Source organism: Capra hircus, chromosome 19 (genome assembly GCF_001704415.2).
Source record: "Capra hircus breed San Clemente chromosome 19, ASM170441v1, whole genome shotgun sequence".
In the NCBI taxonomy this organism is placed as follows: domain Eukaryota; kingdom Metazoa; phylum Chordata; class Mammalia; order Artiodactyla; family Bovidae; genus Capra; species Capra hircus.
This window is the reverse complement of record NC_030826.1, coordinates 38,697,157-38,712,763: the sequence shown is the minus strand read 5'-3', so window position 1 is coordinate 38,712,763 and position 15,607 is coordinate 38,697,157. Positions and strand designations below refer to the sequence as shown.

General features: G+C 56.3%; 1 protein-coding gene across 1 annotated transcript in view; it reads right to left on the bottom strand.

The window, feature by feature from the left end:
• ARHGAP23 (Rho GTPase activating protein 23) overlaps nucleotides 1-3,498 on the bottom strand; it is a 70,751-nt gene extending 67,253 nt beyond the window's left edge. The window contains 1 exon segment of the mRNA XM_018064971.1: nucleotides 3,316-3,498. Within this exon segment, the coding sequence (XP_017920460.1) occupies nucleotides 3,316-3,378 (63 nt within the window). The 5' untranslated portion in view covers nucleotides 3,379-3,498.

Here is a 15,607-nt window from a genome sequence, read left to right as displayed (position 1 = left end):
CTGCACTGGAATGGGGCACCCAGGACAGAGCTGTATGGGGAAAGGCACAGGCCGGGAGCCTGGGAGTCAGAACCCCTGGGTTCCCGTCCACCACTCTCTGGCCTCAGGCTCCCCACTGCTGGACAAGATGGCCCCTCTGGTCCTGACCCACTCTGACAGGTGACAAGCTCCACCCCGACAGAGATTTCAACTGGCCCCAGAGTCCATCCCAGCCTGCTGTCCCACTGAGGCAGTGAGGAGGAGACATCAGCCTGGTACTGATTGGCACTGCCCTGCTGACAAACTGGCACAATTTCACATGAAAGAGGGGGGCCTGGATCTAAAGGCGGGTATTCGAAGGGGGTGGAGGGTGCTAGGGGAAAGGCAGAGCCAGCTCCCACAGGCCCTATTCATGGCTCTCTCTGGGGAGGGAGAGAGAGCAGGATAATTAAAACCAGGCTTTGTCCAAACCCCTGACCAAGCCAATATCTCACCTTTGAACCCCTGCAGCCAACAGAGCACAGCTGATGCCCCTTTGGAAGGAAAACACCAATGAACCAAGCCACGGACCAAGTGTGGTGGGTTGGCATGGGGTGGGATGGGGGGCTGGAGGAGTAAATGAGCCAATTCTCCACCCATCAAACACGGATGGACACCTGAGGCTTGGCCATCCTGAGGCATCTTGTCCCCATTTCTGTCTCAGCTGAAAGACAAGCCACCAAGCTCCAATTCAGCAAGAGATTGACCTTGATCTTGGCCTGTGTCCAAGACAGACCCAGATTCAGGGTGGGAGTAACAGCAGACAAGTCAGGTCATGAGACGTAGGGTAGTGGAGTGAGATCGTGAACTTGAGCCAGACTGCTGGGTTCCTGTCCTGGCTCTGCCACTCATTAGTAATGTGATTGTGGCCACGCTATTGGTTCTCTGTGCCTCAGTGTCTTCAACTGACAAGTGGGGATAATAAAATAATAGTACCCACATCACTGTGGTTTTGTGAGGACTGAAAGATGTAACATATAAATCCTGGCCCAGAGAAATTGCTATCTATGTCTCAGCTATCAGCTCTACTATTAAAGCAACTCCTCATCCTTACAACACGTTTTTTCAGGCACTAATGTATATGCTCATTTGAATATATTTGCATCTCCCATGAATATCTCCAGATTTTTACACTGGAATCCAACATCATAGGAATCTACCTAGCCCACTACACCAGAGGAAACTTCCCTGCATGATGCTCCAGGCTAGCCTGGGATGCTACAGCTTATAAACTTCTCCCTAGAAGTTCTCTCAAAGAGCTAACTGCAGTCCTTCGTTTGGTAACTTATTCCATTCTCCTTTGTAGACTCTCTTTTAATCTGATACATGATGAAGTCCTTAAGTATCTCTGCAATACAGGATGAAGCAATAAATGCCTCTGCCCACTCCTGCACTCTCTGTTCTGTAACCAGCAGCCTCCCTCATCCCCCACTCAAAGTGCTGCACCCATGGGGGGCCCAGTCAGGCTTCCAGCACCCCTGGCCCATGAGCTCAGAGCTGGCCTGAGGCAGGAGCACAGAGGTCCCCGTCCAGGCTGCCTAAACACAGGGCCTATTCCCAGGGTCCAGTCCCTTTCTGCTTCAGCTGAGATCCTCAAAAGCCTGCCCCATTCTCCATGGTGTCCCAAAGCCACCTTCCTAATACTACCCCCCTCCTCAGAGTTTCATCTTGTGCCGTGATTCCCATCAGAAGATCTGGCACTATTGTTGTATAGTCTCGGCCCCTAATATCCACCCTGCCTGCTTCTAGGGCTTGGCTTTTGAAGCCTTCATATCCAGCATTGAAGGATTTATGTATTGAAACCTAGGGTGGACCCAAACACTTTCTGAGCAAGTAGAAGAGTCTGGGGCAGGGGGGCCTTTGGGCTGTGTTTGGAGGTGAGATGACTGGTTATGTAACTGAGATTCAAACTGCATGCCAATGAGTGCATCTCAGTAAGAGCGGCCACTCTGAGGAATGGGGTTGTTGCCCTGGGAGAGGGGGAGAACCCCAGGAGATCAAATGCCATCCACCCTCAGCAGACAGGGTGGGGCCTTGGGGTGGAGATGGTGGTGGGGGGTGGGGATGAAGTAGGTGGTGGAGTGTGTGTGGAGGGGGCGATCCAAGGAACTCAAGGATAATGACCTCCACTTCCATCCCCTGTCCATCCTGAAATTCAAGTTTGTAATTAGGAAACACTTTTGGCTGAAAGGTAGAGGGGGAGTCAGGGATAGAGATGCAGATTAAGGGAGAACTGTGCACACATCCAGCTTCTGAGGTACACACCATGCTCAGAGATTCCAAAGCACCAGACCCCAGCTCAACACTGAGCAGATGGTTGGGGAGGAATAGCCCTAAATCTTCCAGCCGCGTTAAAAGAGCAAGAGACCTCTGCCCAAGCCTTGATCCCAACCTGGACCCCCCAGAGAACTTTTTTCCCCAGCTCCGAAAACCACTAACCTTACAGTGTTCAACTCTTCAGCTTGGAAAGAGGGGGACTGTGTTTTGGGGTGGTGCTCCAGCAGAACTGGGCAGTCAGGCTCAGAGGTATGGAGGGGGCTGGCCTCAATGGAGCCCGCAGGCCCCTGCTGGCCCCTCCCCAGCCTCAGCAGCTGGCAGATGAAAGAACCCAAGCAAAGCAGCCCAGCGCTGAGTAATGCCCCTGGCACCCCGTGCCCAGACCCACCCACAGCCAGCCTGAGAGGGCAGAAGGGAGGGCAGCTGCGCCTGAAGGACCGGGGGTCCCGGCCCTGTTTCTCTTCCTCAGGACCCAGTGGGGCGGTGGACCCGCGCCGGGCAGCTTGTCGGTGGTCCGGCCCGGCAGGAGGGGAGTGTGGCCCAGGGAGGGGGTGTCCGGCCACAGTGGCCAAGGACATCCCGCTCTGGGAACCCCCTCCCCCACTCCCTCTCCCTCCAGCTGTGCCGGGGCCTCGCCAACGGAAAACGAAAACTCGGGCAGAGGAAACGGCGGCAGGCGCCCCGCCTGAAAAACCCGGACAAAAGGCGCGGGCCTCCTGCCCTCGCTGCCCGGCCGCCGGGGGCCTGGCACCGCTGCCCGGGTCGCTGCCCCTGGCTCTGGCAGCCCAGTGCGCGTCCCGACCCCCTGACTACCTTCCTCCTTCCCGTCCTTTGCCCAGGGCAGCTCCCGCTCCAGCCCCCTTCCCGACCACCAGCGGATGTTTCTGCGGCCGTGCCCCGCGGTGCCGCGCCGTGTGTCCCAGGCTGTGCCCACGGAGCGGGGACGCCGCGACCCCAGCCCTGCTGCCACCTCCCCGGCAGCGCCTGGATCCGCCCCCTTTCCTAGATCAGCGCCCTCACCTTGGGGGGCCGGGGCTCCGGGCGAGGCGGGATCCCGACCAGGCAGAAGGCGACTCCATTCATCGGGCGGCAGGGGAGGCTCTGTGGCCAGGGCACTGCTGGGGGCGCAGGCAGGGACCCGGGAGGGGCGGGACCGAAGGGGCGGGGTCGAACGCGGAGGGTGGGGTGTGTCTTCGCTCCGCCCCCTGCGCTCCAGACCGGGCGCACCCTCTGCCTCTTGCTGGGTTACAGATGCGTACCGCAGGGCTGAGGTCGGGGTTGTCGCTGACAGAGCCAGCAGAAGAGGGACGGTCTCAGGGAGACAGTTTGGGCTGGCCCAGCCCAGAAAAGACGATCCAGGCAGGCAAGCAAAGAGGATGCGGGCACAGAACACCGGACTAGCTAGCACCGAGAGAGGGAGGCAGGGAGGAAGAAACGGAAAGGGAAGCAGAGAGAAACAAAGCCAGACAGAGAGGATCAGAAACAGAGACGGAGAGATTCAGACAGCAGGATAGAGGCAGAGACCAGACAGAGATAGAGAGAGGCAGAGAAAATCAGAGACAAGGATGAAGAGACTCAGGTCGGAAGAGAGGGAGAGACAGAAAAAAGACTTAGGGAGCCTTCCATTCAGAGACGCATGGCACTTGAGACAAGGGCAGAGATGGAGGAGGGGGAGGGGGTGAGGGTAACGGGAGCTTTCAGTTTTTATGTTCCTCAGTCTAGGACTCCCTTCCCAGTCTCAGCTCAGGCAGGCAGGGGAGAGGAAGCTATAAGAGAGAAGCAGAGCTTCACACCCCCCACCCAGCCAGCCTGTGGCTCACGCCTTTAGACAGCTCGCAGACCCACTCTGCAGTGGGTGACAATAAAAGCAGAGGCCCTCCAGGCCTTCCAGTCACAAGCTCCCACAGCCTCCTTTCCCAGCCTCATTCTGAGCTGGGCCCAATGAACAAACCAGGGTCCTGAGTCCATTTCTCACTTCCCTGCCCCCAAGCAGCCCATCCCCTGATGATCCTGGAAGGGACAGTCTCCCAGTCTTTAGCTTCTGCTGGAAAGTTACTTCTGCTGTCTAACAACATCCTTCGTACCCCCTTTTATTTTACAGCCTATGCTTACCTCTTTCCCTTGCCTTCTTGTAGTTCTAAAGGGCTCCTGTATTTCTTCACCCAGATTGTGAAGAAAGGAAGGCAGAGGTCACAGGTAAATAGGAATATGATTTGGATGAAGAAGGCAATGAAAGCGGGAAAGCCAACTCTGCCTACTGAAATGTCCCACCCCCTCTGGGGCAAGGAGCCTCATAAAACCTATTTGCTGTACCATCACCACTCTGACTCCTGAGAGCCGATCAGCCTCAAGTCCTAGATCCTCAGGATAAAGGACTCGGATCCTATGGGGGACAGTGTTGTCCAGACACCATCTAGACCACCCCTACTCCTATAAGCCTGAGGAAGGAGATATTGACTTGTTAAGTCTTTGTTTTATTTTAACTTCTCTGAAAGTCAGTAGAAAAGGATGCTCTTGTAATGGTGGAGGGGCAGTCAATGACTCCTCTTCCTTCCTCACCTCTCTTCCTCAAGGTCATATGAAGCCGGAATTATGCTCCACTTCTGAGCAGTCTTTCCTGCTATCTAACTGTAACCCATCACACCACCTGTATTCTCTGGCTTAGTCTTCAACCAGGTCTCTCTGTCTGACTTTCTGCCCTGAAGCTCCAACAGTCCAAGCCTGGCTCAGGGGTTCTTCCCTCTCAAAACAAATGGGTTGTCTGTGTAAGGGGGGGAGCAGTGGCATCTGAGATCCAGACTGGACTGAGGGTGTGGGGAAGGGGGGAGGATGGCCCCTGGGGTACCCCTGACTCACTTTTTCCAGAGCCTCATGCCCTCAGACACTGCAGGAGGTGGTGAGAGGAAATGAGCTCACACTGGCCGGCAGGCAATTCCTCCCTCCACAATGCACTGCGCTCTCCTCCCCCACCCTCTCCGCTTCCCAGAAAGTACACTCTTCCCCCACCCTGCGGCCCCTCCCACCTCTTCCGGCACCTTGACCTGCACCCCCATTCATCTTCTCCTGCATCTCTCTCATCTTTCCTTTTCACCTCAGCTCCCCATCCCCTCTGACATCTGTATCCCATTACCTGCATCCCACCGTCCTCCCCTCCCCGGAGTCCACTCTATTCCTGGCACACTCTCTGCGGAATAGGGCAATAAAGTCCAACACGGGATGGAGGATGCCCCTCACTGAGGATCCTCTTTGTACTCCTCCCTTTCTAAATTCCTCTCTAAGCCCACCCAGCTTCTTTCCTTCACAAATGTTTATTGGGAGTCCTAATATACCTTGCAGTAGGAGAGTGGAGGTGGCCCCTGGGGATAGGAGGTAGGCTTGGCTCCTTCCCTTTAGGAGTCCTGGTCTTACCAATCCTGACTCTAGTGTGAGATCCCAGGAGAGGAAGGCTGCAGAAGCAGAGGAAGGCTTCCAGAAGCAAGCGGCCGTGATCTTTAGAGGGTGTCATGGATGGGACAGGGTGGGGTGGGCCATGGGAAGAAAGAAGATTGTGGACAAAAGCAGGGAGGCAGGAGAAAGCAGACTCCAGCAGTGTGGCTGGAGCCAAGTGGAAGGTTTGTGGGCAGGAAGCACGGAGGGATGAGGAAGGAAATGTGGGTGGGGATGTCACCGTGGAGTGACTGGGCCTGAGGCACTTAGACTCCAGCCTAGCTTGTGGCAGGGATTTAAGCAGAGATGTGCTAGGGCCACTGTAGCATGATGTGGGAAAGAACAGAGGTGGGGGTGGGGGGCGGCAGTAAGGAGCCAGAGGTAAGGGATCAGACGGGAGGGCCCTGCACCTGGGCAGGGGGCACCAATCATCAGAGGCCCCCGGATCTTGTTAACCAACTAAGTATTATGGAAAGGAAATGGAAGAGTCTAGAACAACTCCCAGTAGGCTCCCCTGTGGCTCAGCTGATAAAGAATCTGCCTGCAATGCAGGAGACCTGAGTTCAATCCCTGGCTCATAAAGATCCCCTGGAGAAGGGAACGGCTACCCACTCCAGTATTCTCGCCTGGAGAATTCCATGGACTGTAAAGAGTCGGACATGACTGAGCAACTTTCATTACACTTCAGAACAACTCCAAGTTTTATGGCTCAGAGTATGAGATAGTAGGTGTCTAGAGTGTTCTCAGGGAGAGGGGACATGCCAGGCACCGGGCTAAGTAATCCTTGGTATATATTATTCCAATTCAGCCTTATAAAGGGTCTATGAAATAGGTATTATATATAATCTTCATTTACAGATAAGGAAACTGAGGCCCAGAGAACTTGAGCATCTTACCCGAGGCCACTCAGGATTTGAACCCAGGCATTTGGGCTCCCTACTCTAATATTCTTGCCTGGAGAATTCCATGGACAGAGGAGCCTGGTAGGCTACAGTCCATGGTGTCACAGGAGCTGGACACAACTGGGCGATTAACACACACCATTTGGGCTCAAGTCTACACACTTAACATATAGGCTGTGCTGCTGGTGGGGTAGTGATTGGCAGCTTAAACCCTGGGTCCTTCTCCCTGAAGAGAGGCCTGAGCTAGAGACATGGCTTTGGAAGTCATTCGTGGATCAGGAGTGAGGTTCGGATTCTCCAGGGACACTGCAGAGAGGAGGTGAGATGTGGAATGGGACCCGAGGAGCACCCACCTTTCAGGGCCGGCAGGAAGGAAGAGGCAGCAAGAAGGATTGAGGAGAGAGAGCTGGCGAGCAGGGGACAGGCGGGGCGGAGGCCAGAGCAGCCAGGAAGAGCATCAAGGGTGAAGAAATGGAATTGGGCCACTGAAAGAGTCAGCAGGAAGGGACAGGGGAGAACACAGATGAGTGGGGTCGAGGCACAGCTCCAATTCCGGGGAGGGGGGCACTTGAGCAGGCTTTTTGGTTGGGGAGCAGGAGCCAAGGGAGAGAGAGCCTGAGGGGGTGATAGGTGGAGTAGAGGAAAAGGAACCCAGCGTCCTGCCAGGGGAAGAACCTGCCTTCCCAGACTCCGGTAGGGCTAGGAGAGGAGCATGGCGGGGGATGTCAGGGAGTCCCCAGACTAGAGCATTCCAGGGCCAGGATCAGGCCTGGCCTAGGAGCCGTTGCGGGGTTTTATGGTGTCCTCAAGGAACCCCTAACCAAGAGCACATTCAAGTTCCCATCCTGCCCACATAGTAGCTGAATGTCTTTGAAGAAAAGTGCATACTCTGAGCCTTAGTTTCACCCTCTGTAGATGAAAACAATAGGCCTTCTCCACCAATCTCCAACTGAGAGCTCACATTTGATAAGGAAGCAAAGCAATGAGTGGAAGACTATAGGGGTGATGACCATAGGGGTTATGGTCATAGGGGTTATAGGCGTGATGACCAAACATACATACCTGGCTACAGCTTCTGGCCTTTCCACGGAAGGGGAGAGAGCACCCCCTGGTGGAGAAGGGCAGGAGCGCAGGACTAGAAGGAAGGGCTGAAGAGAGAGCTGACCTGTTCCTCTGGCTTTCAGCCCCCAGGTTTTCTGCTTGTTCCCTTGAAGCAACTCATGCCCACCTAAATTTTCATCCCCAAGGTAGTGGCCCATAGGACCTCCCTGGTGGTCCAGCGGCTAAGACTCAGAGCTCCCAATGCAAGGGGTCCAGGTTCAATCGCTGATGGGGGAACTATTAATAGATCCCTCATGCCACAAATTAAGAGTCTGCATACCACAACTAAAGACCCGCATGCTGCAATGAAGATCCTGGCACAGCCAAATAAATAAAAAATATTAATTAAAAAAAAGGAAGGTGGTGGCCCAGTCCAGACAAGTTCAAAGACATTTACTGAGCTCCAGCTACATGCAAACTGCTGTGTGGGGTAGCAGGGAATGGACCAGGTGATGTGCTTGTCCTCAAAGAGCTCATTTTCCAGGGAGGGCAACAAGCACAGCAAAGGTTGCTGGGACGGTGCTACAGACAGCACTGCACAAAAACAGAGGGAGGCTTCCATAATGAGGGGAGAAGGCAGGGGCCTTGTGAGGTCGTGCTTGGCTTAGACCTTGACAGGTAACAGACAGGTCTTAGGGAAAGGAGGCCTGAAGGCTTGAGAGCTGGGGAAGGGCAGGGGACCCAGCTCTGGCAGAGCCCCAGGCATCCCGGAGAGGGGACCTCAGACCTCATTAAGTCCCTTGAACGGTGTAGGGTAGGGCCTCAGTCCACTCAAGTCCATGCCAGTCCTCACCCTCATCCCTGCTGCCAGGTCCCTGAGGAATCCTGGACAAGAGGGATCCCATTATCTGAAACTCCTTGAGGAGGGAGGTACAGCCCTCTGGCCAGGCGAGGGCTGAGAGGCATTGGCAACCTGCCAAACAGCTGGGGCCCCAGTCCAGAGGTCCAGTTCTGGACCTCTGACCCTGGTGGGGAGAGGTGGCTGCTTCCCTGGGCCGGCAGCAGGGCAAGCAAGCCACATTCTGTGAGCCCTAGTATCAGGTTGGGGGTAGTCAAAAGACGCCCACCCCTGCCACTCTCAACTGGCAGCACCTCCCCCAGGGAATCATGTTGGAAAACCTATGTCATAGTTTGGCCCTGGGCTGGGGTCTCAGCCCCACAGGCTCTCCACTGCGTGATACCAGGCAGTTGGCCTGGTGGTGAGGACTGTGTGTGTGTGAGTGTGTGTGCAAGGCTAAGAGACAACTGATGAAGATTGTGACATCACCTAGCAGGGGCCTGAAAACGCCAAGATGGAGAGCAATGGAGTTAAAGTATGTTGACCACCTACTATGTGTAAAGCTCTTTGCAAATATTCTTTACCAACATGACTCCCCATGACAACACTATAAGGTAGGTATTATTAGCTTCACTCTATAATGAAGAAACAGGCTCAGAGAGCGTAAATAAATTGCTGAAGTCTGACGCTGAGCCCTTACTCTTTCCACCAAGCACGATACCTCTGGGAGGAGCTAGGCCAGGTTGTCCCTTTTAGCTCCAGGATGCTAAATTCATGGTTCTGGGTGAGGGCTTTTAACGGCTGCCAGCAACTGGCCTGCATCCCTGCTTCTGCCACACGCCACCTGGACCCTGCCTCACACTACCTGGCCCGTGCACATCCCTGCATGGAGCAGGGTTTGCTCCACTCTCCTCCCAGTCTCTCTGCCCTTCTGGGAGGATGAGGGGTGGTGAGAAGAGGAGAGAGGAGGGGAATGTAGAAGCAGGGAAGAGATGGTGGGAGGAGAGGAACAGAGGGGAGCAGTGAAAGGAGGTGGGGAGGGGTGGCTCCCACCTCCCCCTGGAAGCTCTGGAAATCCCCGGCAGCTGCTTCCCTCTCTTCTGTCTGGCACCGAGCCAGCCTGGGGAAGGAGTGAGGGGAATTAAATGGAGAAAAAAAGAGGGGCAGGGCACTGACCACAGAGGGGCAAACCCCTCTGTCCTGGCACTCACTCCACCCGGCCATTCCAGCCCCTGTGAGAGATTCCAGGCATGCTCCCCTTTAAGGAAACCCTCCATGCCAAAATCCACACATACCAAACAGACACATCAGGGCGGTCCTTGCACTATAAAAGGATTCTTTGCTTTACAAGAGGGCTCCGCACATGGGAAACTTAAAATAGGAGCTTCCCCTGGGGTGGTGAAAGAAGCTCTGATTTCAGAAGCACCCTATACACCTCATGCTTCTGACACATTCAGGAAGCTGGCAACACCTACAGGGCTGGCAGGGCCGTGGCTGCCTCCAGGCGCTGACATCAGCGTGGGCACCTCCACGGTTGTGTTAATCGTCAGAGTCCCCTTGTGGGGGTGTCAGGGGGAGGGTGTGTCACGGTCCAGGGGACAGGCTGTCTGCTGCGCTTCTCAACAGGGCTGTTTTAGGACACCTAGAAAGGACTGGAAAGCCACCCCTCAGCACAGCTGGCAGGGATTTCACGGCAGCCCGGAGAGGACAGATATCCAAGGGTTCCCAGTGCCCCTTTGATGTCCTGACTCTCCTCCATGTTCTGTCCTCCCTTCCATAATGCCAGGGCACAGGAGAGCCAGGCTGTGCCTCTGGGAAAGGAAAGCAGCTGACCCCCAGAAGACGTACAAAAGGCGAATGGAGGAGCACCTCAGACTGAGCTACAGGCCCATTGAGATGTGTTTAGGGTCCTCCAGGCAGAAAGCAGTGGTGTTCCCTAGCCTTAGCTCTCCTTTCTTTAAAAAAAAGAAATGGAGATGAAATTCACATAACATAAATTTAACTATTTTAATGTGAGCAATTCAGGGGCACTTAGTCCTGTCCCCCCAACCCCTGCTTTTCTGTGCTCAGAGTGGAGTTGAAGGTAGAGTCAGTAATGACAACAGCAGAGAATGATGAATCCCTGCCAGGCCTGGTGCTCCAGGGAGCTGCCACGGGCGATTTAAATTAACAGCCAAGATGCCCAGCAGGCCTGGAGATTAGACCAGCCCACAGCCCTCCCCACACATAACTCCCAGCCCAGGGAAGATGCTGAGAGCCCTTCATGACTCCTCAGAGTCTCCCTCCAACCCCCAGAACTGAGGATCACCCCATCCCCTGACTCATCACCCTCCACCCCTCCGCGCCCCTTCTCACCACGGTCACAGGCAACTCAAGAGCCCCTCTGCCACAGAGGGGAGGGGTCTCAGAGCCCAGGCCCCAGACACAGCTTTAAGCTGAGCCTGGGAGCGTGGACATGTAAAGGCACACGCAGAAACAGAAAACCTTTCCACTCCAGACCCCACCTCAAGACCTCTCACTGAGTTGTGACCAGGAAGGAAGCAAGGCAGCCCCCTCCCTCCAGCCCACCTCAGGATGCTGCCCCTCTTAGAACTGGGGACAGCAGGTCAGGATAGAGGGCCCCTCCCACCCACCTAAGGGGTCGGCCCCTCTTGTCCAGGATTTACTGAGCTCTGTGGAGGGAGTGAGGTGCTCTGACCTAAGGAGGCCATCACTGGGACCCCTCTGATGGAGACTGTGTGAAATGAAGCCACCCAGGGCCTGGCTGGGGCAGCTTGTCTGTATTTGGGGGGCATGTGGACAAGCTGCCCAGCCCACCCCATCTTTTCACTGCCATGAAATGGTGGCGGCAGCTGCTGCAGCTGCTGTAACTGGGACTGGAGGGGGAGCCTGGCAGGGAGAAGCCCCTTGATGTGCAAGGGGGGAGGGAATGGTTGTATCGTGAGGTCCCACGGTGGGGAAGGGACAAGGTCGGGAGGGTCAGCGGTAGCTACATGCCCTGGGAGAGCCACCCCCACCTCTGCCACTCCTTATTATGCAGAGCTTGCTAGGATCCTGGTAGGGGCCAGGACCTTATCGAGTGGGAGGGGAGCTTCTAAATGTTCTCCTGGAGCAAGGATGGGGAGCGAGGGAGCGTGTGAGCCCTCGGTGAGCGCCTCCCTCTGTGTCAGTGGTGGGAGAGTACTCGTGTGTGCGTGTGCGTGTGCGTGTGTGTGTGTGTGTGTGCGCGCGCGCGCACCAGCTCTATGTCACACCAGCCCTATCCCCTCCCCAGAGCTCTGGCCCCGCCCGGAGCTCCAAAGCCCCAAACCCCTCCCGCCGTGTCCTTCTCAGGGCGCCCACCCTCAGTCAGTCCTCCCGCACCCCGCCCTTCCCCCCCAAGACACGCACCCGAGCCCCGGGCCCCGCACCCACTGACCTGCTCCATGCTGTTGCCAGCTATGCAGTCCTCGCCGCGCCAGCCCGGTGGGGCGCAGTGGGCGGCGGCCCCTCCATGCGCCCAGTCAGTGGTGCCGCACCGCACCCGGCCGCCGCCGCGCGCGAGGAGCGCCCGAGTCCGCCACTCAGGCCCCGCCCACAGGCCCCGCCCCGCCCGTCCCCTCCCTCCACACCCCACCCGCGGGGAGAGGCGCCGCGCGCGCGCACACACACACACACCTTACACACCACACACACACACACCACACACACACTCCTCACACATCCAGGGGCGCATCCCTGCCAGCTTCTCCTGTTCTTCCTGTCCTGGGGGCACTGTTAGTCCAGAGAAGATCGCCTCCAAAGGAAGCCCCTCTCCTCATTTCTGAGGTTATCAGAGTTGGAAGGGCCCCACCCCTTATTTTACAGAAGCCTCAGAGGGGCTGGCCCAAGGTCACAAGCAGCTTGATGACAGAGCTGACCCCTGGCTCAGACCACTGTGATTGCCCAAGAGCCGGCCAGAGAGATAGAGCCTGGACCACAGGGAGACCCCACCCTGATGAGCAGAGGTCTGAGCCCTGTGACCCCAGGAGGTCAGGAGCTGATGGGGAGAGGTCACTCCCTATTGCCTCTCTTCACACGTGTTCTGAGGCCCTTGGGTGGGTGTGGGGAACAGGAATGGAAATTCCTGTCGCCTACCGTGTTCCCTGCCCCAGGCATGTGCCAAGCAGAAGGAGGAGCTGAACTGTTTGTCTACTGCCAAAGAAGGGTCATCTGAAGCTCCAGATGCCAGTTGGGAACCTGCATTGTGGACAGTGGAGCCACCAACTCTGGTGAAAGCCAAGGAGGTGGCAAAAAGACTGCCTCCCACACTGAGACCCTCCTACCCCATCAGGGGTGGCTCATGACTGCCTGCTGCCCCTCTGTCCTGCCCCTGTGAGGGCAGGGCCACACCAAGGGGTTATCACATGCGCAGGCATGTGAGAGGCAGGCATGCTGCCCAGGACAGGAGTGTGGAGTCCCGGGTGGACAGGGGTGGGAATTAATCTGCCCTGAGGTGGGCAGTGGGGCTGGGGCATTGGTGTCCAGGGGCTGGTGGCCCAACACCCCTGGGCCAGTGCTGGGAGGCATGAAGGGGATTGCAGGCTTCCCACTGCACCCTGGCCTCTTTGTTAGCACCAGGGGGTGAGGGAGCAGAGGGCTGGAAGCTGAGATGGGGAGAGTTAAGATCCTCAGTGGGCCCAGACAAAGGGGGCTTTATAGGCCGGGTGTAGGGGGCATGCTAGGGGGAGGAATTCAGGAATGCAGGCTGTGGAGGCCCTGAGCCCCCCGGGCAGCCCAGTTTGGGGCTGGGGTTGGACTCCCCCTGCCCTCCCATGCTTTGGCCCTGCAGAGCATTTGCTGCTTTGCTCCTGGGACTGCAGCCAGGAGTCCCGGCAGAACTTCATCCCCGGCCACCCCTCCTTTTGGGGATCTGGGGGGCACTACCCACACACTCCCAGTCTGTCCCACCCAGCTGGCAGCAGACTCTCTTGGCTTCCCAGCCATGCCCTCTCAGTGGCCTCGTGGCCCTGTCTGCTACCAGAGTGAGTGCCCTGCCGGCTGCCAGGGGAAGGGAGGGACAGACTTGGTGAGGTCACAAGGCTATGGGGTCAATGAGGCCCTTTGTCCCTTCAAATGGAGTCTGTCTTGGGATAAAGAGATGGGAGATAGAGAAGCATACTGCCCGGATCCTGATCTGGCCTCTCCCAGGCTGTGGTGGAGCTGGGCTCTAGGCTGTGGAAGGCAGGCTCCATTCTTCCCAGAGCCCTCTGGTTCTCTTTCAGGGCTGAAGTAGCCACTGGAAGTAAAAACTGCAAGGTGGAGGAGATGGCCCATCGGCAGCAACTGCCCATGCTGGCCTCTGAAACAGCTGTTGCTTGGCCAGGCCTAAGTTCTGGGCTTGGGCTTTGCAAGGTTGAGAACTGTCTGTCCCCTAAGATGCTAAAGAGTGGACTTCTACTGGCCAAAGTCATGGTGTCTAGATTGCTAGACACCAAAGCTATTTTATCAATGCACCCTGAGCACTACAGGAAGCTTCACAAACAGAGAATCCCAGTGCACAGAAGGGAAGGGATGATACTGCTCAGCTGTCTCTGCCCCAGCCTGCGAGGTCCACATGTGCAGGCCTCCCTCTTGTCTGGCAGGCTGGATCTCTGACAAGCTCCTACTCTGATTCCTGATTCTACACTGGACATGGTTCAGAACCTTCAACAACAGCAGTACCTCAGGGCAGGGCGGTGGATGGGGATCGGGGCCTAGCTCAGGTTGTCTTATTTTATCTGCTTCATAAGATTAAGAAGAGAACAGTCTTATCTCTTGAAGAGTGTCTTGGGCCAAAACCTCCTTTTAGGGGGTAAAAAAAAGTGTCCAAGTCTGGTCAGCGCCCTCCTTTCCATCTTATTGAGAAGTCAGGCTCGGGAGAAGCAGACCGAGATTCCAGTCCCGGGGCTGCTCTTCAGCAGCCCTGTGATCTCGAGCAGGTAATCTCGCCTCTCTGAGCTCTAGTTTCCACATCATGGGGTCGATGAAAGATTACATGAGATTGGAGTATAAAATGCCCGGTCCCCTGAAGGCCCCATAAATGATCAATAAAAGTTAAGTACCGTCTACAAAGAGCTGAATGAATTTATCTCATGTCAATTATTATTAGCCTTAGTTCAGCCAGTGACAATTTTTGACCTTGTTCCCAAGTTCTGGGAGGCCAAATGCTGTCTACAACCAGGCGCTCCTTTTGAAGGTGGCACCTGCCTTCAGCTGCGGTTTCCAGCCTAGTGCTGATCCCTGCCCCCTAGCCTCCTTCTCTTTGCCTCAGCAGCCTCCAGGGCTCCCTGGGGAGCAGAAGGAGTGGAAAGGGAACTGAGAGTCACCAGGTAAGGCAGACCATCCCCGGGTGCCAGTGGCCTGAGAAGAGAGGAAGGAGGAGGAGTACCCAGGAGAGAGCAGGCGATGAGAGGGAAGGGGGGCGGGGGGCTGGGGGCCTCACTCCTCCACCTGCTGCTCTGCAAACAAAGCCAAGAATGATGCAATCGTGGCCTGGTGCAGCTGAGGCTACAAGGCCCTGAGAGGGAAAAGTGGGGGGGTCGGGGGGAGAGCAGGAGCAGCAGGGCAGATGCAAGGGCCCTATGGATGCTGGACTCTGGTTCCCTGCCCAACATGTGACTCCTTCCTGTGGCTCCTGGCTGCCTCCTGAAGCCCCACACCCAGGGTCAGACTCCACCCCAAAGAGTCACAGCTGCCTTCAATGCAGGAGGCAGACATGATGCAACAAGGACATCAGCCCACAAGGGGCGGGAGATGACAAGAGCCCCAGACACCAAGCTGACTTGGAAGCCCCCACTGGGCCCTTCACCAGCAGGCCTGGGGCTGCAAGTCTCAGGGTCCCCTTCCTGCCTAGAGACAAAGGGCAGAATCCTCCAGAGAATGTGGGATGGGAAGAATCTCACCCAGGAGAATCTCACCCAGGCCCTGCACAAAGTAGTACATGTTTATAGAATTAAAGAAAAACCCAAGGCAGACAGTGATCCAGGTCTGGGTCCCCAGTGCCAGAAGACCCTGGGGCTTGGCATCCCCCTGGGGCAGTTGTACCATCAGCAACCATCAAGCCAGTGGGGGTGGGGGTGGGGTGGTAGGGTGCCTCCCCAACCTC